The sequence below is a fragment of the Emys orbicularis genome, chromosome 2, assembly GCF_028017835.1.
Source record: "Emys orbicularis isolate rEmyOrb1 chromosome 2, rEmyOrb1.hap1, whole genome shotgun sequence".
Taxonomy (NCBI): Eukaryota; Metazoa; Chordata; order Testudines; family Emydidae; genus Emys; species Emys orbicularis.
In genome coordinates, this window is record NC_088684.1 from 129,143,066 (window position 1) to 129,169,013 (window position 25,948).

At 37.9% G+C, this 25,948-nt stretch overlaps 1 protein-coding gene across 1 annotated transcript in view; it reads left to right on the top strand.

Annotated features, from left to right (window-relative positions):
• The window catches only part of CDH9 (cadherin 9), an 85,822-nt gene that overhangs the window by 17,769 nt on the left and 42,105 nt on the right, over positions 1 to 25,948 (top strand). Inside the window, exon 2 of the mRNA XM_065399551.1 lies at positions 19,151 to 19,445. Coding sequence (XP_065255623.1) covers positions 19,151 to 19,445 — 295 coding nt within the window. The remainder of the gene's footprint in view (positions 1 to 19,150; positions 19,446 to 25,948) is intronic.

Below are 25,948 nucleotides of genomic sequence, written 5' to 3' on the forward strand. Positions count from 1 at the left end.
CTACGCTGGAACTTGGAAATACTTACCTTAACAAGTGATATGGAAAAAGGTAGACCATGAACAAAGGAATGTTAGTTTGCAACATTCTCCTTCTCAATTACTTTATTAGCTAAACTCAACAAACCATGAACAGGTTTGCTCATTTGAGAATCATGGTTGCTCAAGAATCTTAGAGCATATGTATTTATTTATTGACAGTGAGCTGGGTTTTCTACAGACAACACTTCATTGAAACATTTCCTGGAAGCAAGGTCTTTAAAACCACAGCTGTGCTCCAAATCTTAGGGCTTTCATTCAAAAGTGGTGGCTTTCCCTGACTGCCAGAATGGCCAGGAGTTGAAAACTAAAATCCAGATAAGAGCTGGTTGATTTTTTTTTAAATAGAACATTTTATAAAAATTCCAATCCCTTGATAAGCAGATAAACAATTTTTCACTAAACCAAATAAATATTTATTATTATTATTGTTTTGCAAAAGTAATTTTATCTACATTTCAAAAAACCTGAAAATGTCTGAAGTGGTTTAGTCCCTACCATTCATGTATTTATGCACGTTCTTAACTTCATACTCATGGGTAATCTCATTGCCTTCAATGGGACTATTCACATGCATAAAGATGAGCATGTCCATTGGCTAGGGAACCAGGCTAGAATTAGGGAGACTTGAGTTCAATTTCCTGCTCTGCCACAGACTTCCTAGGTGACCTTGGGTAAGTAATTTAGTCTCTCTGTGCCTCAGTTCCCTGTCTGTACAATGGGGTTAATAGTGCTTCCCTACATCATCAGGGTACTGTGAGGATAAATACATTAAATACCATGAGATGTTCAATTACTGCAGTGTTGGGGTGATAAGTATGTAAGTTAGATAGATACTTATGTGTTTGCAAGATTGGAAAGAAAGTCCACTAAACCACACATGGGAAACAAAAGAAACCCCAAAAATATTACAGAAGAAAAAAAATGTAATTAAACAAATGTACAGCAAAAGAAAAGAAAAGAAAAGAAAAGAAAAGCAGAAGACAACTCAATTGTTGCTCAACCCAGCCTCCTTCTCAAACACTTTCATATTCCCAAGCAAGACAGGGATATTTTACTTAAATTGTAAGACCCAGGCAGACACCAACTTTTTCTTATCTGTTTGTACTGCACCTAGCACAATGAGTTCCTGATCCATGGCTGGGGCTCCTGGGTACTACTGCAATAGAAATAAGAAATGATAATAATGTAAAGGTGTATGTGTATAAGAGAAACCCAGGGATATGTGTCTGTATGCACAGTTGTATTGATATCTGGGTGGTGTGGGGTAGGAAGATGTATGTCTGGTCTGGTAAGTTTTCTTAAGAATTTTGCAAGACTGATATCACCATCTTTATCCATATACATGATATAAACTGCACCTGAGATAAACAAATTTATCATGCAATTTTGATGTCCCTCCTGTGCTCTGCCCACCATTCCATCTCCCCTGGGACTTATTCTAATAGTCCAAGTCCCTGGGCAGCTATAGCCGGCCACCTTTAAAGAAAAAAAATCAATACACCCCAGAAAAGTTTCCCCCATTCCACTCAAAAAATGTGGAATTTTCCCTAAATAATTACACTCACCAGAGGCCTCATATGGGTCACACTCTGTCTTAGACCAGATTTTCTTTCCATAAAAATGCTCCAGCTTTATCACTTATTCCTGCAAGTTTAAGCCACTGGAAATGAGAGTTAGACGCCGGAAATTTCCAGATGTATCATTTGCCTCTTATCAGGCACTCATATGCCATGTAAAAAAAAGGGGGCAAAAGGCATTTCCTGAGATGCTTTCCACATTGCATTATATTTAATCACATTGATTACATCATCGTAGAGATGCTGAAAGGGGGAAGCATTTTGACTGTATTGTGGTTTCCTACTATCTGCCAATCTAGTGATAAAATGAGTGCGAAACCCATCAGAGCAAATCAATATGTAACTACCTAGAAAGGGCAATTTAACTGTCTGCATCAGCTGGTGGTATTGTGCAACTTCTTGTCTCTCCCAGGAAGGCTTTATGTATAGTCACCTTGAAGGGAAAAAAGGGGAGCTGTCAACAAGCAACTGTCAAGAATATAAAATCTTTTCTTTGCCTCCCTGTACACGTTTGATACATCAAATCCTGTCCATTGTATGAATCAGCGCACAAAAAACAGAAACGTAGTGAGCCTCAAAGAGTGATATATGATATGTCTAGCCAAGATAATCTGTCAATTTAACACTATACTGTACACCAATCAGCAGAGCAATCTGTAATCTCTAATCAATTCTTATAGGTATGCATTGCTACAGTCAAAGAGTTGCTTTATATGTAGACTTGGCAGAATTCATTTTTTTTTATAATTTCAACGGATAAAATGGATGTTTATTTTTAAGCTTTTTTGTTTAACGATTTAAATTTTCACAGTTATGCAACATTATGGATTTTAAGCTTTTTATTTTTTTTTTATTGATGTAAATTTCCACAGTGGGGGAAATTATGGAGTGAATCAGACAACAGGGGAAGTGAGACAATAATTATTTAATGACAGTAGACAAAGCTTTATAGTCATTACAACACAAACTATCAACCACACACCTATAAATATATACATAGTAAATATCCTTAAATCCAAATCTAATAAGTTCTCAAGCAGCATTTTTCTTACTTTGCCTATCTGGTAATTTTCGATTATCATTGATGGAAAAAAGTTGTCTTTTTTTAGTGCGGGAGGATTTACAGTGAAATTGACATTTACCAACATTTACCACAAAAAATCTAATCCTCCCAAACCTATTTATATGTATTGCAATGGCAAACAGATTTAGTGTGAGCAAAATTATATTCTCAGTTACACCGGTTCAAACTGAAGAAACTGCTGAAGTCTCTCCTTTCTGTTTTCATACTACATAGTGGCAAAATGAGTTAGAAAACGCTTTAACCTCTCATAAACAGATATATTTTTAACATGCCATTAGTCATGAGCCCCTCCCTTGCTTAATTTACTTCAGATCTCATGGAAAAACTCAACCTCAAAATTAGAGCTCATATACTAATATGGAAGCAAAGATTCCATTTTTTTGTGTGTGTGTGATTTGAGACAGGGGGCTAATGTCAGGATTATAATGGAAACTGAGTTTCAGCCTTAACTCTGCATCAACTTTCTTTACGTGTTCTCCATTTACATGCATAAATTTCAACTGTAGGGGAAATGGCATCAACTTATAGATTTACATTGTCTAACACTTTCCATTAAAAAAAAAAAACTTGCAAACTTATTTGGAAAACCTCTTACAGATCCATAATTTTAAGGATGACTTTGAAATTTGGCATCAGGGTAGTCCTGGGGTCTTTGACCCCATAAATCCTCTGTTTGAGCTGAGTTACATAACGTTAGTCCTTTTTAGCTCAAGCAGAGGCTTATGCTGCAGTGTTCAGATTTAGGGTTCAAACCTTTTAGGGTTCCTGATGCATATTGATTGGAAGGATGGGTGTATTACTGTTGCACCTAATCCAATTTGGTTTTGACTTTTTTTCTTTTTCAAAAAAAGAACCCTAAGAAATTACAAACAAAAACTATGTTAAAATAAAATTATTCAAATTGTAAAACTAAGCACTCAAAAGTTAGGAAATGAAGGATTTAAGGTTGTCTGTGAAATCTTATGTTGGTCTTTTTCTGCATATGCCTCATGATACATGATCACAAATGACTTTTTCCACAGGATCCTTCCCTCATTCAGTGCTTAGGAAATGAATCAAGTTTGTGCAGTGAATGAAGCTATTTTCTTTAGGATCAATTCCTTATTCACGCTAGAAATTGAGGTAGCTGTAAAGAAAGAGACTGCAGCAACAGCAGGGATAATCTTGTGGTTAAGGCAGGTGAATGCCATCTAAGATAATGCATTTCTGTTCCTACCTGTATCACACAGTTCCTCTGTGAGGCTGAACAAGTCACCGTTTTCAACACAAATTGCATGTTCCTCATTTTCAGGGTGCCGAACTTGAGATCCTTGGGCCCTAAATTTTAGAAACTGTGAGCCCTTGCAATGACAGCTGAAGTGAATGAGAGCTGTGGATGGATACTCAGCACTTCTAGCAGTAAGTCAGTGTAGTCTGGAGAAATGTGCACTGTCTTGGGAGTCAAGATGTCCAGAGTTCTAATTCTAGCTCTACCACTGATTCGATTTCTGACATCGGACAAGTCACTATCTCTCTGGCTCAGTTTTCTCACCAGTAAACTGAGGATACTACTACTTACTCATCCACCTCAATAGAATAGTAATGATGTGTGTACCTACAAGATGCTAAGTACTCAAGAAATCAGGCTCTAAGTTTCTCAACATGGGGCAAAATCAATAAGTCACTGAAAATTAAAGTGTTCGTCCCCCGGTATTGCCCTGCACTCAGCTCTGAGCTGTCCTCCCTCTACCCCCTCTACATCCACCCAAAATCCCAAGCTCTTACCCAGAGAGGTGGTCAGGCTGAAGAGCACCATCCCTGCCAGGGGCCGGCAGTTCTGGGAGTCCCAGACCTCCTCCTCCTCCTGCATCTCCACTTCCCTAGGAAACACCATAAGCTTGGATCCAATCCTCCAACCCTCCTGCGGACTGGGGTTTTCTGGTACCCCATTGTTTGCTTCTCCCTGGAGGCTGGGGCTGCCCGGTTCCCATGGGCATCAGAAGGAGTGCAAAGGTGTGGGGAGTAGAGGGAGGGCAAGCAAGTGCATGGGCTCATAACACCCATGATGGCGAGGCAGCTAGGCCAAATTTATAGCTCCCCTCAGGGGCCAAGTGGGGTCCCCTACCTCCCCCACATTGTACCCCTGCTAATAGAGGCAGCAAGATATGCCTGTAAAGCACAAATGTTCTCCTGGGTAGCATGTCTTTATGAGATATTCCGAGACCATATATCCCTAAATACCAAGCTGTCAAAGAATTCTTAAGTTGTTCCATATATTAATACTGCTCTGTGAAAGGCAAAGTCATCTAACAGAACCTGTTAAAGAAACTGAATCCCAGGCAAAAGTCATAATTAGCACACAGTTATGGTTGAAAGAATCTGAGACTCGCTTCAGCTGGAAAATCCCTAAGAACATTGTAAATGTTTGAAAGACTGCAAATTCAACACACCAGTCTCCATGACATGTTCAGGGCTTTAGATTTAGTGGGCTGTCTTGTCCAAGCTTCTAAGGGTAGTCCAGCTAAGGAGGGGTTCTAGGAGGAGAATAAAGCAAGAGAGTGCATCTGAGATGGTGTGGCTGAAGTGGCTGATTCCCTCATCAGTGATCTGAGAGCACTGAGGGGAAAAGTAGGCAGTAAGAATAGCAAATCTTTTATGTAGTTTTATTTGCAAAGCACCATTTAAAAAATCTTTAGTGAACAACACTTCAAAATGTTTTGAGGGTTTGTCTATTGCACGGGGAGCACCGAATAACACCCTTACTCTGGGCTTGGTGAGTGACTAGGAAACTGTGCTTTTTCTAACGCTTTCTCTGTTTTCTTCATTTAGTTGACAGTCTGTTCCTTGATTTGTGCATCTGTTTGGGGAAATTATTATTTTCCATTGTTTTTTGTTATATCATTATAGTCCATAAGTAGAGAGTTCCATAAAAAAAATACCAACACCACACATCAAGTGCTCTCTCTCTCTCTCTCTTCCACTAGCACTGGTGAGCTGTCCCAGATGTTATAGCGGAACATTGTTTTGATTTGTTTTTTAAAGCAATCACTGTATTTTTCACTCAGAAACTCTTGTACAATATATAATGTTCTGTTAACTAGGACTATATAAAAATGGCATATTCTTAACTATCGGGTCTGCTGCTGTTAGAATACTTTTTAAAGCAGTTTAATCTAGATTCTATTCCTCCTTATGCATCTTTGATGGAGATGTTTACTGTGTTTCAATCAGTTACACCTGTGCAAACCTATTATTGGCAGTCAGTTTACATGAGTGACACTGAAGGCCAAATATGACCTGCAGAACCTTTAGTACTGGTGATGAAGAATGGGAAGGAAAGAACTCAGTTTGGTTAGGCCTTCAGTGCCAATAATAGATTTGAAAAGTGAAACTCATTGAAACACAGTAAACAAGTCTGATGATGATGCACAAGAAAAAACAGAATCCAGTTCACTCTCTTGGGTGTTTTGGCTCTGCAGGGCTAATTGGATTAAACTATATTAAAAACTTATTTTCAGTTTGCAGAGCTAGCAGTTCAGGGGGAAAAAATCCCCTTAGTTATCAATTGAGCATGTTTGATATGGAAATCATTGAGAATCAATAAATATAGACCCCAATCGCATCACTTTGGGGCCGGTTTTCAGGAAGAAAATACATGAAAAATATTTCATGGTTGGCTAACTGCTAGAGCTCTGTGACATTTTTTGGATGACTAGTTTATTTGCCAAAAACTGCAATTTTGGTTGACCTGAAACTATTTGTGAAATGGATGCAAATTCACCAAATAGTTTCAACCATTTTTTCCTCAGCTAGATTCCAAGGGGATTTTGGCACTGTTCACATAATGGGGGGAAGAGGGAGTGCCCTCCTTATAACTTTTAGACAAGTGGTTAGGGCACTCATCCATAGGGTGACCAGACAGCAAGTGTGAAAAATCGGGATGGGAGTGGGGGGTAATAGGAGCCTCTATAAGAAAAAGACCCAAAAATCGGGACTGTCCCTATAAAATCGGGACATCTGGTCACCCTACTCACCCAGGATTTGGGAGACCTATGTTTAATTCTCACCTCTGCCTGCTGTGAAGAAGTGATTTGAACTTGAGTCTCCCTCCTAAATGTATCCTAACACTGTACTATAGGACACTCTGATGTGCGTAGTCTGGTGAGAGCTTCTCTCAAACTTCCACGCTGTACAAAATGGTTGAATAGTCATTGGATCAGAGAGTGAGAATGATTCTCTAGCCCTGTGCTTAGAGCACTCACCTGGCATTTGGGAGACGCAAATTCAAATCAGTGCTTCAATGAATATTTAATTTAGAGCATCTGTGGACATTTTGGTCATTCATAGAAAAGTAGGAGTGGGTGGATGGTTTGGAAATAATCTGAATTAGAATCTTCTGAGCTAAATGTAAATATTATACATATTTGGTTCAGAAGACAGATTAATATTCAGAGTCTCAGATTGTAAAACCAGAAGGGATCATCTAGTCTAACCTGCTGTATATCTCAGGCCATAGAATTTCACGCATGTATCGAGCTCAATAACTTGTGTTTGACTAAACATATCTTCCAGAAAGATACCTAGTCTTGATTTGAAGAGATAAAGTTACCCCCCACTCCACACACACACACACACTTGTACAGTTTACCCTCAGAAATGAAGTCCTTCATAGAACCCTTATGATTCATATATTTGAATGCCACCAGGGACCACTGTGGACTTTTAGACTGGCCCCCAGAATAACACAGGCTGTAGAATTTCACCTAGTAATTCCTGCATTGAAGGGTTGTTTTAGAAAGACATTTTAAATGCTCTCAATTTAAATTTGAATTTACCACATCCCTTAGTTACCTGTTTCAATCATTGATTAAAGTGACTGTTTGATGCTGTGTCATGATGTGATTATTTCAGAACTGTGAAGATACCTGGGGACTATTCTGATGACTGGTAAGTCTGGATTCAAAGACTTGGGGCAAGCAAATCAAAATCTATACTGTCTCACAAAACACTGTGATGGGTTAGTACAGTAGGTTCGGGGACCACAACCCAGGGATGTATCCATGGAATAGATTAAAGAGGAGAAAACCCTGTGCTTTAGGATCCAATTCTCAGAGTGTAGGGAAAAGCAACGAGCCAGCCACATCGCCAGGGTTGGCCCAGAGGCCCTGCAACCTGGAGTGCAGGTGACAGGAGAGGGCCAGCTGAATGGGGAAGCTGGAGGCCAAGGAAAATCCTGATCTCCAGAATCCCATCCCCAGAGTGTAGAAAGGAGAAAGTGGCCTCAGCAAGTGAGTTCACAAAATGTTGTGGACATCAGAAGAACTCAGAAGTTACTGAGTAGGCCCTTCAGCCAGTCCTAATAGAATGGCAATTTACCCCTCCCCTAGCAGCATCACCACCACTGGCACCTTCAAGCAGGAATTGCCAGCACATTTCACAGTACAGTACTCTAGAGAATTTGTAACAATGGAATGCTGTACACAAGAACCATATGCTGGAAAACAGAAGATAAGAAAAGTAAATGTCATTTCCTTTTTTTTAATATACAGTCACTTAGGTTACCATCACACACAGACTAGAGATGTTTAATTAAGAAGTTAGTGCTGATGTCACAAATTCAGATCAGGTAAATATATTACCATTTAGTACATACATAAAACTTTTGCTTAAACACATAGGAATAGGAAATTAAACCAAACCTGATATTGCCGCTGTAATCCAGACTGAAGACATACTGCAGTTATTAAGCTGTCTTTAGACTTTTAAATTAGTTAAAATGTTAATGTAGTAGAATAGTGGCTGCTGCTGCAGTATCATTGTCTGCTTTAAATTTCAAGGGCAGTTATAAAATCTTACAGTGGGAACATTGGCTATTTTCTGTGAGGTCTCTGGATTGGCTGTGGGATCACAAACTATTATTTCAACTATATGTTGATCAACTGTATGTTATCTGTATTTGTGATGGCAATTTAATTAATTTCTCATGATTTCTCATGATTTAATTAATTTCTCATGATTTCACCACCTTCTCTGTCATGTTCCTGTGCAGATTTACCCTGAAAATAAGAATGTGAACAACCAGAGAGGAGTATTGGGTAGTGGTTATGTCGCAGGACTGAGAGTTGTGATCCTTGGGGACCATCTAGTCTCTCACCAATGCAAAAATATATGAACTTGTTTGAAAATCTGTGCTAGGGAGCATCCACACTAAACTCATTGACCACACCACTTGATTGCAGTTCCCATCTCCAAATAACCCCTTTGTGGTTTGAATATGAAGACGCTATAGAGTCCATGGCTTTAGGGCTATCCTGGACTGGTGAACACCAAATGCACTCTGCTTAGCTGCCTTTTTCCCCCTACATCCACAACACTAAATGTCTTGGCTTTCAGATGATCTAATATAATTTCATATTAAATGAATTTCTATATCTTAACTGTACTAAACAAAGTTTTAAATCTGGAACTATATACTTATCATAACTCTTTTGCCCTAAACCACAAGGAAAGCAGAATTATAAAGGTAGAATAAGGGTATGCCTACACAATGGAGACTATACTGGCATGGCTATATATGCATACCTATACCAGCTTAGCCATGCAATGTAGAAGGTTTTTTTTTTCCCTCTCTGTGTAGGAACACCACATCCTTGAATGAAATTAGCTATGTCAAAGGAAACCCTCTTATGTTGACATAGCTGCATATACACTGTGAGTTATGTTGACATAGTTACACGTCACACACAGAGATGCAGGTGGTGTAACCTAGTGATTAGAACAAGAGACTGGCCTAGCAGCAGAGCAAAATAAGAGGGCAGAACCAGAGGCACGGTCAGGAGAGAAGCCAATGGTAGGAGACAGAAGTTCTGAGGAAGGTAGGGACTTTGGCTAGAGCACAGCAGACAAGGGTTGGAGCAAGAGCTGGTCAGGAAGCAGGTCTGGCACAGCTGTGGTCGTAGGATGAATTAAGTAGCCACTGTGCTGCTGTTGCTACAATGCTTAAATGGTGGGGGGGGAGGGTTGGCCCTTCTGTCAAATCAGGGAGCACAGCCTCATAGTAAGGATTTATTGGGGCCACCTGAGCTCATTGTGTTGCTAGGCAACCTGACCTGGAGCCAGCTGACTTCATGACATTACACTGGTCAGGAGTGTGTTTTTCACACTCCTGACTGACATAGCTATGCCAATATAATTGTTCAGTGTACACCAAGCCTAAAACATCCTCCACAGCAATGCAGAAAAGTTTGTATGCTAAAAATTTGATTTACGGACTGAACCTTAAATGTACCGGGAACTAGGAGGCTGAATATAATGTGTTTTGGGGGGAAATAAACAGTTTTTCATCTGAATTGCCTGGCCTCTTTCAAATACATAAATTGTACATGAAGTATAAATGAGCAGAGATGTGCTGAGATGACTGAGTTGAGGGTTCAGCAATACCTAAATTACTGGTATACTTTGTATGAAAAGACAAAACCAAATCCATCAGTGGTTTGGGCTTTAGCTTCATTTTTCACAGTATATTTTTCAGTTTCCAAGTTTCCCCTACTGACATGTGATAGATTCAACCCAAAATAATAATCTCCTTTTACGCTTCAATTATTTATTGCTTTGCTTCCATGACCAGGAAGAGAATAAAATAAACTACATGCAAACCGCAAGCTCCTTCTCACAAATGATCTTATCAGAGCACACAATGAAACACACCCAGAACTGCCAGAATGCATAAAAAGACCATCCAAGCCAGCCCTTATGTTAAACTATATCTCAGAACACACAAAAGCTTACCCTCCGCATTGGGCAAATAAGGGTAAAATCATACAGCAAATCAGATTTTATGGTAAAATACAGTGGAACGTAACAGAGATGAAAGTAATAAGGCTCCATTGAAATTACTCTACAAAACTAAAGAATTCAATAGGGAGTGATGCCCTCTTGAAAGGATCTTGTAACTCTCCTGTAGAGCACTACAGAAGGGTTATAGTTCCCTCAATAATTTTGTACAATAAATAAAAACTGTGGAAAAGTTGTAGCTTTCTATTACAAGCTATTGAATTTGTTTTTTCTTAGGGAAGCCTCAAGCATTACTGTTATACATTGAGAAGCAGGTGGTAAAGGTAGACAAGCCCTAACCATTGCTGAAACACAAAAAGGAGCATCCAGGGAGTGTAGGATCACACAGAAAATCAGTCCACAGTACTAACAATATAAAGAGAGGAAAAGGTGATAAACCATCTGCCCATATTAACAAAAATGCATTTTTGGACATGTAGTAAACTGGCTTTATTTCTAGCTTATTCTTATATCACCCTGGATCTCTAAAAGCACCCTGACATCCACTCAGATCTGTATCTAACCCAGTACTCTCTCCGGTCCAACCTAAGCCCGGAATCCCCTAAGTATCTTCCCTCCCTGCCAACAAAGTTCCCCAGACTGACTCACCACTCATCATCTTTGGAAAGGGAATCATGGCGGTTTTCAACCTCTTGATCCCTCTTTGGCAGCTTCCTCCTACTGTATGGTAGGGAGATGAAAGGGATCATACTCTTCCCCAACCAGAAAGTTGAACAGAGGGGATCATAGGCTCCTCCTTTCCCCATAAGGCAGCACAGTCTTCTCTCAGTTGCACCCATCACGCTCTACAGTGAACATTGCTAAAGAAATCAACAGGTTCATGAGAGAACCGTATGGGTTCAGCAAATCCCACAGAGCCTGGGAGCCTGGAGAGGATGAAGGCCACCATAACACCTTCTAAAAAGCATCTAATAGCAAATAGGGGCAGAGTGTGAATGGAGTGGGACAGCCTGGGGGTCGGGCGGTGGGGGACAGCTGTATGGGTGGAAGCAAATGAGGTGGGGCCCGGAGGATCCAAAATTAGGGCCTAGGATGAAGACAATGCAAGAATAGCATATTTTAAAATCATTACTGTATGCAGGCAGAGTGCAAAGCTTTCAAAACCAGTTGTATACTTTACTGCAATATCTGCCACCATGCAGGATATGTCTACTTTGTGCACCCTCCTTTGTGCACCCTCCTCCCCTTTCTCTCTTTCCTTCAGCAGCATCAAGATTTCTGCTTCTCACCTCAGTTCACAAAAGATCAGGTCTCTCTTCTAAACTCCCATGACTAAATCAAGGTTCTCTAGACTCTCTCTCTCTATTTGTCCATGACAACGTCTTTAGCCACAAGTGGCTCCTTTGGATGGGTTGGGTCCTTCTTTCCCTTTTCAGCTGTGACAGGAATTGAACAGAAATGAATTGCAGATGACATGTTCAGATTCTGGTAAGTATTTGCAAATCTAGCTATATAATTTGTCTGTGTCTAGTGGAAGCCTAGATCCTGGTTCTCCTGTCACTTGTATTGATTTTATGCCAGCATAACTCCATGAGTTACTCCTTAGTTACACAGACATAAATGAGCTGATAATCAGGTCCTTACTGTACAGTTTAGATACATCTGAAACATGGAGGGTGAAATTTCAGTAAGGGGAAAACAGGCAGGATACCTCCTTGCTCTCCTCTAATTGGACTGTTTCCTCTTCAGCAGCAACCTTCTGTAGCCATATTGCTGTCTTTTACTTTCTACAACCTGACTTCTCCTTCTGCCATATCATGCCTACAGCACACTAGGATTACTTCTCCTCCTTCAACAATGTCAACACCCTTTTTTATCCCCCCATTGTAAGGAAAGTATTTTTTTTAAATTCTTGCATACTAACAATACACACAGGGAAAATAACCATAAATATTGCTGGTGTCCCGACTCTTAAAGGCCATATAACTAACGCAATTAGCAGTTTATATAGAGGGAATGTGGCATTAATATGAGGCCAACTGCTGAGATCTTTCTGCTCAAATTTATATTAGAAATAGTAATATCCCTAGTAAGATGATACTGACTGGGGTCAGCTACATATAGATTTTTTCTGGAAGCAACAACTTTTTATATATATTAGAATGGCACATGAATTTGCCATGTTGCAGAATAGATAGAATAGAAAATATAATTTGAAATGTATGCTTATCCCATTTAAGTGGGGACTGGGTGTAGTTTCAGGGGGAATTTCCATTTCCATATTTTCAAAGCATGCTCAATTATTCTCTCAGCTAATTCCCACCATCACAAATGTCTTTGTGTGTAACAATCATCAAGAGAAATCACATTGAGGATTCATCCAAGTAGCCATGTAGGACACCTACAGAAAAATATTTGTATAAGAGTAAGAATAATATTAATAGAAACAGAACAGGATCCTTAAAGTGTATTGTCTGAGCTATGTCTTTATTCGGATATATTTCAAATTCAGACATATTTCAGACAGTGTGTTGCATATTAAAAAATTGGTAAAGGCATTTGGTATCAGGAGTGAATGTTATCTACCCTGCAATTTGACATATCTGTTTTCTTTTTAAGTATTTTGAAGCTCCCTGCAGCACTGAAAGTTAGTCACAGAGATTCTAAAACCTACAGCTTATGACTTTAAAAGTTAGACATCTGGCAATTAAATTATTAGTCAATATGGTGTTTTCAATTACTAAAAACACTGACTAGTGAAAAAGGAGCATGTAGAAGTAAATAAAGATATATATTCCTACAGGGAGGAATTTCTACTGCTGATAAATGGCAGAGCTGAATATTTTATCAAATGTTAGTTACTTAAAAAAATATATACTAGTTTGAATGTATTAGGGGCCCTTTTTTGTTTGTTTTTTATGAACATCCCACACACTCCCAAATTTGCAAAAGTTTCTGAATTATACGCATGTATATCTGGGATGACATTTGCCTTGGGCTCAATACTACTCTTGTTGACATAAATGGGAGCAGGATTGGGCTAATTATTTTCTTCTTATTATTATTACTTGGTTTTAGTAATAAATCCATATCTTAATAATAGCTTGACAATATATTGTGTCTGTAACACATACATATTTCAAATCATATTTGTATGTGACCCACTGTGGGCTTCCTTTGGCGTAACTGAATCTTGAAATGTTGTAGAAGTATTTTCAATTTCAAATTTTAAATATCTAAATACTTTTGTAGAAGAGAAGCAATAGTGTGATAGTGGATTAGTGAAAATTAAATTATAGGACATTGGTATAATTGTATTTATAACTAGATTCATTTGGCTATAAAGATGTGCAATACTATATACAACCACTCTAAAAAAATAATGCAGTACATTTTGCATTTAGATGATAATGGTGCCACTGCTCCATTTTACAAAGTAAGTATTTTATTTCAGTGAGGAAACCAGAAAACTGCTAAATAAAAACAACACAATGGCAATGTCTAAAACTATCACACTGCTAGTTTCCTATGTATTATATCATAGGCAAATGAATTTCCCTGCAGTTTTTAATACAAGTAGAAAGATTTGTACATTTGCTAGAAAACAAGGATGCACTATGTTGTGATAGTGTTGCAGATTATACTTCCAACAGTGTTACTGACAGAGCAATGCCAACGGAATATGGAACCTTTTATCACAGGCTGCCAGTTCAAACATAGCCCACAATCAGTAATGTCTGGACATCAAATACTGCCTGGTAGTCGACATGAAATGAGCAGATTGTCTCCACACAATTCCTAGTGGGCAGGTGGTCTCTAAAACCAAAATCACTATTGAAACAGATTGACAGCTTTGTGACTAGTTTCAGATGGGAGGTCAAGGATACTTAACTGTTATGGAGAGGTTAAAGTACATTGAAGAGGCAGCATGAGCAAACTTTAAAAGTCACTGTCAATGCTATAAGTGATAAAAGAATAGATAGAGGACTTTACCCTCCAGGATGGCCAAAATTTTCATGAACATTGGATTAGGTTTAAAAGGGGGGGGGGGTTGGAATGCTCCAGTTGTTGTTTTAAGATGGGCTTTTTGCAAAGGAATAGTTAATTTCATTTCATCTTTCCTTAAATAATGTTTTTGACTATTGAAAAGTTTAGTTTGTTGTAAATACTTCATGTGATATTTCCAAGAGCTGAATCATAAAATAAACAGAGCTGGTTGAAATCTGGAATTTCTATTCTGTCGGAAATTCTGACATTTCCAAATTTGTTTTCATTTGCAATTATAATGAAAACAAAAACAAGCAAAACAAAACAAAACAAAAATTCCTGCAAAATATATTGTTCAAATTGTGTGTCTGTTTGTTTCAGGTCAAAACATTCTATTTTAGTAAAATCAAAATGTTTCATTCAGATTTCAGATAGTATAATATAAAATAAAAAGTATAGATTATTCAACAATATTTTATAATATTCAAAATTAGAATGAAATATTTTGATTGTATTGAAATGCAACATTTAAATAAAAATTTCAAAAAAAATCTCATTTGAAATGAAAAATCAAAACATTCCGTTCTGATAAGGTTGAAATAGAACATTTTCATCTTATTCAAATTATTTTTTTTCTAAACAAAATCGTTGAAGTTAACACATTCCCACAAAAAATATATATTTCAAGTAAACGGCATTTTCCAATGGAAAAATATGCTGTTGGAAAATTATGGAACTACTATACAAATTACATAACAGCTCATAATTAGAGCTATAAGAAACATAAAAAATAAAATGTACAACCAGGTAAAACTGTTTTGCTTTTTGGGCTTTGTACTGAAAATAAAACTATCTTACTGTTTCCTAGAAATATGTCACTGAGTTTCTGAATTTTAGCATCAAGTTCCTATGCTCCATAAGAAAAGTTTAAAGAAGTGATGAGCATTCCTCAAAAAGGTTCTCAGTTGAGGTGTAATGTAATCATCCAAGAGTCCATGGATTTTTATACAAAGTATATACAAACTATCTAAATTTCTTCCTTCTCTATAAGTAGGCTAGCATTCTCACAATAATGATCTATACAGAGCACCTGAAGATCGAGAAACTAATATTTTGCCTGCATATTACGTTCTGCTGTGACCCCCTTTAGATTTTATCTACTAAGGAGGGTTCAAGAGTGGAATGGAAGACCCCTAAAAAATACTTCATTGCTCCCTGATGTGGTGATACTGTTGCAGAGTCCAGTGTTACTGGATGTGCTGTATTTTATGCAAGGTGTAAGGCTGAGATTCAGATCACATCGGGCCATTAAAAACTCCATGATACTTTTTACAAGAAGAGGAATATTAAATCAATAAAATCTGCAATTGGGTAATTGCATTCTCTCTATTTAAATACCCCATCCAGTCTCACAGGGATGTTTTATTTGTAGAGCTGCCTGGGAAAGAGACTTCCAGTTCCACAAAAAAAGTCATGTTTTTGGAAAATTTGTTTTTCCAAATTGGTACAAATCTCTAAAAACTTTTTTTTTTGGTGGACCTGTAAGTCCATAATATTTTATTTTAGGAACACTAAAACCTTCCCACGGCGGAAACATTTTGATGTTTCCAAAATGACACGTGCTCTCTGGGTTTCCATGCTCCTCAGGATTTTAGTAACTGGAGCTCCCGGGCTTTTCAACTTCTCAGTATCCTGGCAGGCAGGTAGCCGAGAAGATAAGGACTCTGGAAGCACAGGACCCACCAGCTCCCAACCTCCACACCACAAGGTCTGCCAAGACACTAAATAGGTGGATTAGTGGATCAGAATCCATGCAGGTGTCCATCAGTTTCAATTTGGCAAATTGGCATTTATTGAGTGTGAACAATGTGTTGAGCTTTATGCAAACATAGAGGAAAACCATCCCTTCTCCAGGAGCCTTACAGTCTCAATTAGATACAGGCAAAACAGTGCAATATACCTTCTACAAAGACCGATAGTCAAAACATCAAGTGGGCTCTATGCACTGTCCCTTCTATTTTGTTTTTTGTTTTTAATTAATAATTAATTTACCACTGGTGAATCATCAAAGAAAGGAGTCACGAAAGAAGTGTATGTCAAGAAGGGATGTGAATGAGGACAGGAAAGTCACATGGAGAACAATGGGCCAAATCCAACTCTGACTTTCCATTGACTTTAGAGGGAGTTGGATGGTGCCCAGGCAAAAGGAGTGGATTCCCAGGGTAGAAAACAACATAGAAGATATGAAGATGAAAGTGGGCATTCTCTAGCTCATATGCTGTTATACAGTGTCATTGTCCACTAATTTAACAGCTGCAGATATTCAATGCAGGAGGTGGGTGAAGCAAACTTTCAGTATCAAGATTGTATATCACTTCCTGTTTGAACAGGACTGTAATGAAAAGTATTTTGTAAATTTGAGTTGTTATTGTTATTAGCTTCACTTAAAACATTTACAAGGCAAGATACAGTACAAACTTTTTTTTAATCTGAATGATTTAAAAAGTGACTGAAAGCAGAGTTATTTGACAAAACATACAAAGATAAAAAATGCTTAAGCCACGCTGAAAGGACTCTTCAAATGAAGAGCATATACTGTGTAGAAAATCTTACTATTTAGATCTTTGAATATGAATTCAAGCTTGCATTGACATGGTGATATAATTGCCAGATGCAGCCGGGCAGCACAGAAGATTGAAATGACTTCAGTGAGTTTATTGACTTCAGTGGGATTGCATTCACTTATATCAGGGTTGAATTTGGCCCTAAGGATCTTGAGGATTCATCAGTGATGTAATTAAAATAATTGTCCTTAACTAAAAAAATAACAGTGAAAATAATAATTTGAAAAGCACAAAGCATGTAAGCTTAATGAAAGCCTAGGGTGAAATACTGTTTCCACTAAATTCAACAGCAAAACTTGCATTGACTTTAATAGGGCCAGGATTTCATCCCTGACTTGAAAGCCTTCCACAGGTAGAACTCCTTTTGAAGTCAGTGGGAGCTCCAGAGGTGAAAGTAAGCCGGTCCGGTCCGACATACCGGCAAGAGCCAGTACGCAGGCACAAAGTCCAAATACCAGATACTGTATGTTGTGTGTATATATAGGTTTCACCATTGAGCCAATGCTACATTTATACTATAGCTCATATCCTGCTTGATTTGCTCATGTAAGATGTCCCATTATACAGACCGAATCATACTTCCCTTGATGTAATTGCAGGATCAGGCACTATGGGTGCAATCCTGGCCCCATGGATGTCAATGGTAAAACTTTCATTGATTTTAGTCGGGCGAAGATTTCACTCTATCCCGTGTAAACCTTAGGAATGTTAGTAGTCATTAACTACAGTAGTGCAACCAGTGGTTTGAAGTATAGTATAGATCAGATACAGGTGGCATTAGCATTGTCCTCACACCGTAACTATTTCATCTAGTTGTCCTACAGTAAACAAGGCCACACTGATAGTATGAGTAAAATGAACAGGTTTTGGCCCTTGGAAGGGGTGGGGGGGAATAGGTACTTAATGCAGAATTCAGTACAGTGACCCTTTATATCAGTAACTCCATCTTTTAGCATTTAATATTTTATTCCTCATTTTGGCAAGAACCCAGCCAGTCAGAGTATTAAGAAGGTGTAACAGCACAAGATGCAGCGATAGAAACTATTAGAGCAAGAGTGGTAGCATGAACATACTAGCAGAAAAATAAATGCTATTGAGGAAATTTTCTGGAACTAGATCTTGAAGAACACCTACTTATAACATATAGTGGTTTTTTTAGGTTGATGAGTGCCTTTTTAAAAATGGACAGAAGGAATCTTTCTTTTAATGTGGCTTTGTCTAACCAAAATAATATCATGGCGCATCAAGTTATCAAATCCTGGTCAGATGCCAGTAGGATGGAACATAGTTGGGATTTCTTGATGATGAAAACTGTGCTGATTACACCTCACAGATGTCCTTAAAAAGGAAATGTATTTCCATGTGTGCTGAATTATGAGGATGAGAAGAATAAGAATAAAAAATGTAGCCATGTGGCATCCCTTTAATTTTAACAGGAAGAGAGCTGCTAAACTCCATGCAATGCTCTGAAAGTTTACCCCCTAGTGTTCTTGAAAATTGTTTCTTGTATATAGAGGGGACCAGAGGGCAGGGGGAGGGAGTAAATCATTAACTGAGATAGATGAACCTCAAGAAAAAATTGGAATAGAACTGTAAGGTTCTTCAGTTAGAACTTTTACATGTGCTTTTGGGAATTTCGGAAAGCTCTAATCCGATCTGTTCATCGCTGGTATAAAGCAACTGGTTCTATTCTACACATAAATACTTATTTTATCTTACAAAAAGGACTTGAGATTTTTAGATGTCTCTTATCTTCAATAAGGAGACTTCTCTGGGTTTCTGGACAGACTGTTGAAAGACACATCATTTTTATTATCATTGGGTTATTATAAATGTTACTGTATTATCTTCAACATCCCCTTGTGTCCTTATGAATTTGTTTAGAGATATTTTATGTGTGATTGAGTCTCAAATTTGTAATTTTTCCAACAGTGAGACAGAAGATAACCACTGCTCACCCCAATTACAGTCAAGATTTGTACAGACTTATTCATATATGCTGAATGATTTGGTCTGTAATAACAATACATATATTTATAGAATTCTTCTTTTCTACCTCCCTGAAGCTACACACTGACCAAGATAAAGAAGATGGAAATTTAAAATACATATTAACAGGAGATGGGGCTGGCAGTCTGTTCATTATAGATGAAAATACAGGAGATATTCATGCTGCAAAGAAATTGGACCGAGAAGAAAAGTCCCTGTATGTGCTACGTGCCAAGGCTATAGACAGAAAGACTGGAAGACAAGTGGAGCCGGAATCTGAATTTATCATTAAAATCCATGATATCAATGACAATGAACCAAAATTTACAAAGGACATGTACACTGCCAGTGTTCCTGAAATGTCTGGAGTTGGTAGGTATAACTTATCCTTATATAAACTATAAAAGGGCTTTGGGGGATTCAAGAATAAAAGTCACTCCTCCTGAGGAGAACTGAGAGGTTATTATTTGGTGTATTTAAATAGTAGTACAAGCTCCTGTGACTATCCATTCAATAACTCCTGTGGCCAGGAACATATCACTACTGATCAGAAACCTGGTTTTGCTTATTTGTTTCATTTTCATCCACTTTTTATGCCTTTTTCCACATCCTGGGCTTCTGTATGGCTGTTTTAAACTCGTCACAGCCAAATGGGAATGTATACACAATGGTATTATCAGTTACTACCAGCTACTTTTGCAACACTTCAAAATACCACTTCTGTAACATGTCCAACTAGTGTTTGTATAGGAATATTAGCATTCCAATCAATTGGACATTTCTGCATCTTTACACAAAACAATCTATAAATATATAAGTAAAGAAATCATTTATGTATCAAAATGTGTTCTTATTAATACCTCAACCTCATTTTGCTCATTCCCACCCCCACAAAAACATTCCACCTGGCTCTCTCTCTCGAGATATAAAACATATGGGAGGGGAGAGGGATAAAGGAAAGAATGACCATTTCAGTCTAAGGAGATTTTTCTAAATGCAATAAATGTTTTACAGCTATTCACAATGGCAGCATTGAAAAGCAAAACATGAAGTGCTTGTAAGTAGTAGGGTGAGGAATATGTTCTCTAAGGAAAATAATTCTCTGTTCTTTGTTTGTGTAATGTAATGCTTTAGCTATTATCGACCAGCATGCCACTATAAGCATTCATCAGAAGCTGTCATAATTACCTAAGAGTCTAATTGTTTCTTGAATAGAGATGGTCTCTCCAACAGAGATGGGTGGATATAAAGCACACATGCGAAGTGGGGCAATCTGGTTGTTGTGGATTTATCCGTTGCTTAATCACTGTGATTTAATGTTATGATCTGCTGTATCAGCTCTGCAAAATGGCATTGGTGAGAGTGACAATAAAGTACCAATACGCGTTTCTGACAGATACATATGTTCTCAAAATAACATCAAGAAACTCACCACTGTCCTTGGCAGCAGTAGCACAAGTATGAAAACATTACACCAAACTTCATTTTGTTGACATGAAAGGGGAATTCCTGCATTAGTTTATGAGCTATAAAGAACACAAATAATGGTTCTCTTAAAGAGATATGGAAAATAGGGATTAAACAGAATTATTTAAAATTGTGAAGTGAAGTTTATTTTGATAAAAGTCTGTAAAGAAAAAGGTTTTGAGAATGTATCTATAGTTTTCATTTAAAGTTTATTTCTAAAGAAAGAACTGCACTGGAATAGTTCGGCGTCAAAAACAAAGTGCCCAGTTCTGATCTCATGTACATCAGTACAGCCCCATTAGAGTCAGTAGGGAATGTTAGAGAACAGAATTGGATCCAGTTTCTTGGCAGTGGAGGCTGCTGCCTATGAAATGTCCAGAGACTATGGTGGTGAATGTATATGGCTACAGTAGCTAGAGCTCAGAGAGTGGCTCTGACAGAATGAGCACAGGGGAGTTTGGCAGTAAGGGTAGTAGGTTGCTTAATTAGTTGTTTGTAGACAGAAGTAAAATCAGTTCAAAACAGACAAACAGTTCATTGTGCAGAATGCCTGACCACTTGACTTGTGTTCAAATGACATACGTGTATGACTGGTGTAAGCAGACCCTGGCCCTTAGAGCCCCACTACTGTACGGCATCTTGAGGCCAGAGCTGATTGATGGGATGTACAGACAGAGGCCAGATTCTGAAGACACTGAACAGAAACACCCTAGGCAAAGCACAACTTAGAACAGTTTTCTCTATTTCTCTTGCTCAGAAAGCAGATGGTAGATTGAGAAAGGACCAATGTGCGTTGAATGGGTACACTTCCTTAGATGGGATATGCGTTCCAGGAGACTGGAGTACACTTGTGAGATTTAGACAGGCTGTGACGGTATGGAATTTGATAACTCAAAATACTGTCAGCAGGCTATGTGGAGATCATGAAAATCATTCAGTGAATAGCATATTAGGTGTGAAAGTAATGAATCTTTTGAAAGAACTTGGGTTGTTTAGCTTAGCAAAAACAAGGCTGAAAGGGATGATGATTGCTTTCCATAAAAACGTCATGGAGGTAAGCACCAGGGAGGGAAAGGAACTATTTAAGCTAAAGGACTAAGCTGGCATAAGAACAAATGAGTATAAACTGTCCGTGAATACATTTAGGCTGGAAATTAGAAGGTCCTAACCATCAGAGGAGTGAGATTCTGGAACAGCCTCCCGGTAGCTGTAGTGGGGGCAAACAGTATAACTTGTTTTAAGATGGAGCTTAATAAATTTATGAATGGGATTATATGATGTGGTTGTCTGAGATGGCAGGAGACTGATCTTGAGGACCCCAGAAGTCCCTCCAAGTCCTATGTTCCTATCTAGTTAAATCAAAGTTACATAAATTTAAGCCAATTAATAGTGCACAGACAGAAAAGGCATAAGAAAAAACAAACAAGGGATAATGACAGAAAGCATAGCCAAAATATAGAAGGTATGTTAATACATGAATACATGAAAACTGGCTGTGCAACTAGAAATGGCACAGATCCCACCTATATGGCTAGGATCTATATTGCATGTGAGCTGAACTGAGTGACTAGTGCATTATGGAAATGCCATTTAAGTAGGAATGACCTCTTTGCAATTCAATGTCTAGGATTTACTGGTCACCTATATTCTTTCCTTTTTTCTCTCTCTCTATGCAGACCAATCCATTTTTTTCTTGAAATAACATTTGTCATAATCACAGCAAAACACTATTTGTATTATCCATATACATTTGAGTTAATTTATGCCTCACATTCAATATCTCAACTAGCTGTGGTAGATCCTGGATATCAGTGAATTAGAGAAGTGTAGAAGAGAAGTCTTGAATGCTAAATTTAGATTAGAAAGTAGGCTGAAGTCCAGGGCCTCTGCTGTAGCTTTGTTTGAAATGTGTCTGGTTCCAAGTATACAGCCAAATTCAAAGTCACAGTGTGTTGGTGAGAAGATGATGTTTGAATTTATCAGGCACTGATCTGGGAACTTTGTGGCAGAGATAATGCTAAAGTTTTGAGGGAAAATGGTTGTGTAAACTAAGAAGTGGGGGGAAAACACCAACTATCAAGGAACACTCAAGTCAGACAGAGATCCGTTAGGGATATTACTAAGGTATTACTAAGGTAACTCTGCCTCAGATAGTAAAGAGGAGGATAGAAAATATAGCTGATATGGAGGAGAAACAAGATGAGATCATCACAGAGGTACATTTTATAAATGAGTAAGTTAGTCAAAAACATAAACTCAAAGAGCAATTTCTCATTGAAATCAACTTCTATACTGAAGGACTGGAGGGCAATAAGTGTTGTAACTATATTTTTAAATAGTATTAGGATGGAGTATAGGAATTACAGACCAGTGAGTCTTCCTCCAGTACTATGTAAATGCATTCAAATAAGAATTTAAAAGAGTTATAAAACACCTAGTCTAATATGATGCAATAGGGACAAGTTAGCCAGTTTCGGTAAAGGCAAATCAAAACAAAACGCTTGGATACATAAGTAATGGGACAGAAAATGAAAACTGAAGCTCTGAAAAATTTATCATAATCACACTATAAATCAATGGTTGTCAAAACAGTAAGGATTAATTTTTGGTCGCAAGGAAGTCAAAGGGAGTTTTTCCATTGATTTCAATAGGGCCATGATTTCATCCCTAGAATATTCTATTCTGATCAGCCAGTCTCAGTAGAGACTGCTGCAGAAAGAAGAATTCAGAGATGGGTGATGAAAATGATCAGAGGCTTGGAGATACTTCTACATGTAGAGAAACTGAAAAGATTGTATCTCCAATGGGGACAGGACTTCACACTAGAACTGTTCCGTTTATATAGCAGATGCTGAATGTATATGAAATAATGAATGACTTAGAGGAGACAAATTGAGTGATGCTATTTAACCTTTCTCATAATACAAAAGCAAAGGGAAACATAAATTGAAAGGAAGAAACGTAAAGGATAAGAGGAATATATATTTATTTGAACAGATTAGAATTAAACTGTGGAATCCACTGGGCACCAGTGGCTTATAGGTGCTGGAAAGAAACTTCCCCTAAGGATATGTATTCCGTAGTTGTCCATTATGGGGATTTTTGCACCTTGCTCTGAACCACTGACTACTGGCTGCTGTCAGAGATAGTACACCAGACTGGAAAGAACAATTGCCTGATCTCGTATGGCAATTCCTATATTCCAAAGGACACAAAGGACTGATGTTGTCCTTTTTAGGATGAAGTATTCAGCTCCTACATAGAAGGAGGTGATTATTCTTTGCACTACATTGGAAAATGGAAATATTACAAGAAAAGTATCATGTGAAGCATCCAAAGATTTAAAAAAATCTGTAGTACCTTCCAACCTGAATAATCAAAGGGTTTATTAAATACACATTGATAAACTGAAAATAAACTCAGCAACATCATTTCAACTGAGACTTTTCAGGAACAATCTATAAAGGAAAAGGTAAAATGTATGTTATACTGGTGTATATATTTATATCTAGTCTACTATCTCCTTACCTTTCACGATCACAGATAAAAGTTATGTTTATCAAAGGAAAGGCCAGCATGAAAGTGACTTTTCTGAAGTTTTAAAAGAAAGTGTTAAATTTGAAGGAAGTTGTGAAAAGACAAGTTAGTAGTAGAAGCAGTAAAGTGGTTGGAAACAAATCTGTCTTGAACTAGGTCAATATTACACACTCCTCTACCTGCCCCATTAATGTCAGCAGGAAAGGTTTTCTAGTCTTCCCTCATTCACCAATCTCCAATATACAGTTGGTAAACATCCTTCACAATATATTTATTTAATCTTCAAATTGACTTCATTTTCATAATAAGAATAGGTGTAATATAAAGTCAAACCGCATTCATTTATCCGTCAACCCCTAGTTTCAGTCAGATTGAACAGATGCAACTGAGGGCTGTGTGCTCTCTCTTTTTACACGCACGTGCTACAGCCACACACACACTCAGATAAACAGGAGGGATGATTGTTTTAAAAATAGTATTATCACTGTTCACCACTTCATAACCTCCTTGGAAAGACAGACTTTATGTCTACACTATGAAGCTTTTAGCGACACGGCTGTGCCGCTACAGCTGTGCCTCTAAAAGGCGCACAGTGTAGCCCGTTTGTCGGCAGGAGAGAACTCTTCTGCCAACAAAAAATTCCATCCCCAACAAGAGGCGTTAGCTTTGTTGGCAGGAGAGTGCTCCTGTGGACAAAGCGCTGTTTACAATATCGCTTTTTGTAGGCAAACCTTTTGTCTTTCAGGAGGGTGGTTTTTTAACACCTCTGAATGACAAAAGTTTTGTCTTTCACTTGCCAGTGTAGACAAAGCCTAAATACCATGCACCCTAATGGCTTTCAATGAGACTAAACTGAAATGTTTGCTTCAGAATATTCTCATCAGCTTTCTTCTGCATTGTGTCATCATAGCTACCGATAACTCGGGGGACACTGGTTATTTCACATCTGAAACTCTTACAGCTACAGTGACAACAGACTTTGCATATGATAAACCTCATGTTTTCTATTTCTGAGTTTGCTTAATAGTCAATAAGAATTAATTTAAGGATTTGTGTAAAATTTAGCATAGGAATGCATCTCATCTTTGAAATTCCATCAAGGAATATTTATATTTTTATGCTACATGGAACACTTTTTCCCCCGACTCAGATGAGGGCAAGGAATAAGGATGAGCCTCATGGCCTTGTTATGCTCTACAAAACCTGCTTCTATTACTAGCTCAGTGGTTTGAGCATTGGCCTGCTAAACCCAGGGTTGTGAGTTCAATCCTTGAGGGGGCCACTTGGGGATCTGGGGCAAAATCAGTACTTGGTCCTGCTAGTGAAGGCAGGGGGCTGGACTCGATGACCTTTCAAGGTCCCTTCCAGTTCTAGGAGATAAGATATCTCCATTAATTATAATTATTATTAAGAATCTGGGAGTGTTAGTTGACAAAATATGCTCTGGTTAAAGGGAAAATTAAAGTGTGCTTAGCTTTGAGTTAGCATGAAAAGAAAAGCAACCAGAGAGCTGACAAACAATGATTTTTTCATACAGTGATATACCACATTCTGTTGTCAGATGTAGCCTTTGCACTCCAAACACTCACAACGCATAGTATAGATACTATACATAGAATATTTTGTACAGTACTATGACCCATTTTGTGAGAATTAGGTTTCAATTGGTATTTGCAACTTTAAATGAGTTTCAAATCCACTATATAGTGTCAAAATCTGTAGTTTCCTCAATTGTGTGTATGTAATATATGTATATTTAATTTTTTTCTGTTTTTTTTAAATTAAGGAATCTTTAGTATTCATTATACAAATCTTTCTTTGAGAGAAATTTTAACATTTTCACAGAAAAATATTTGAAGCAAAATGACAGT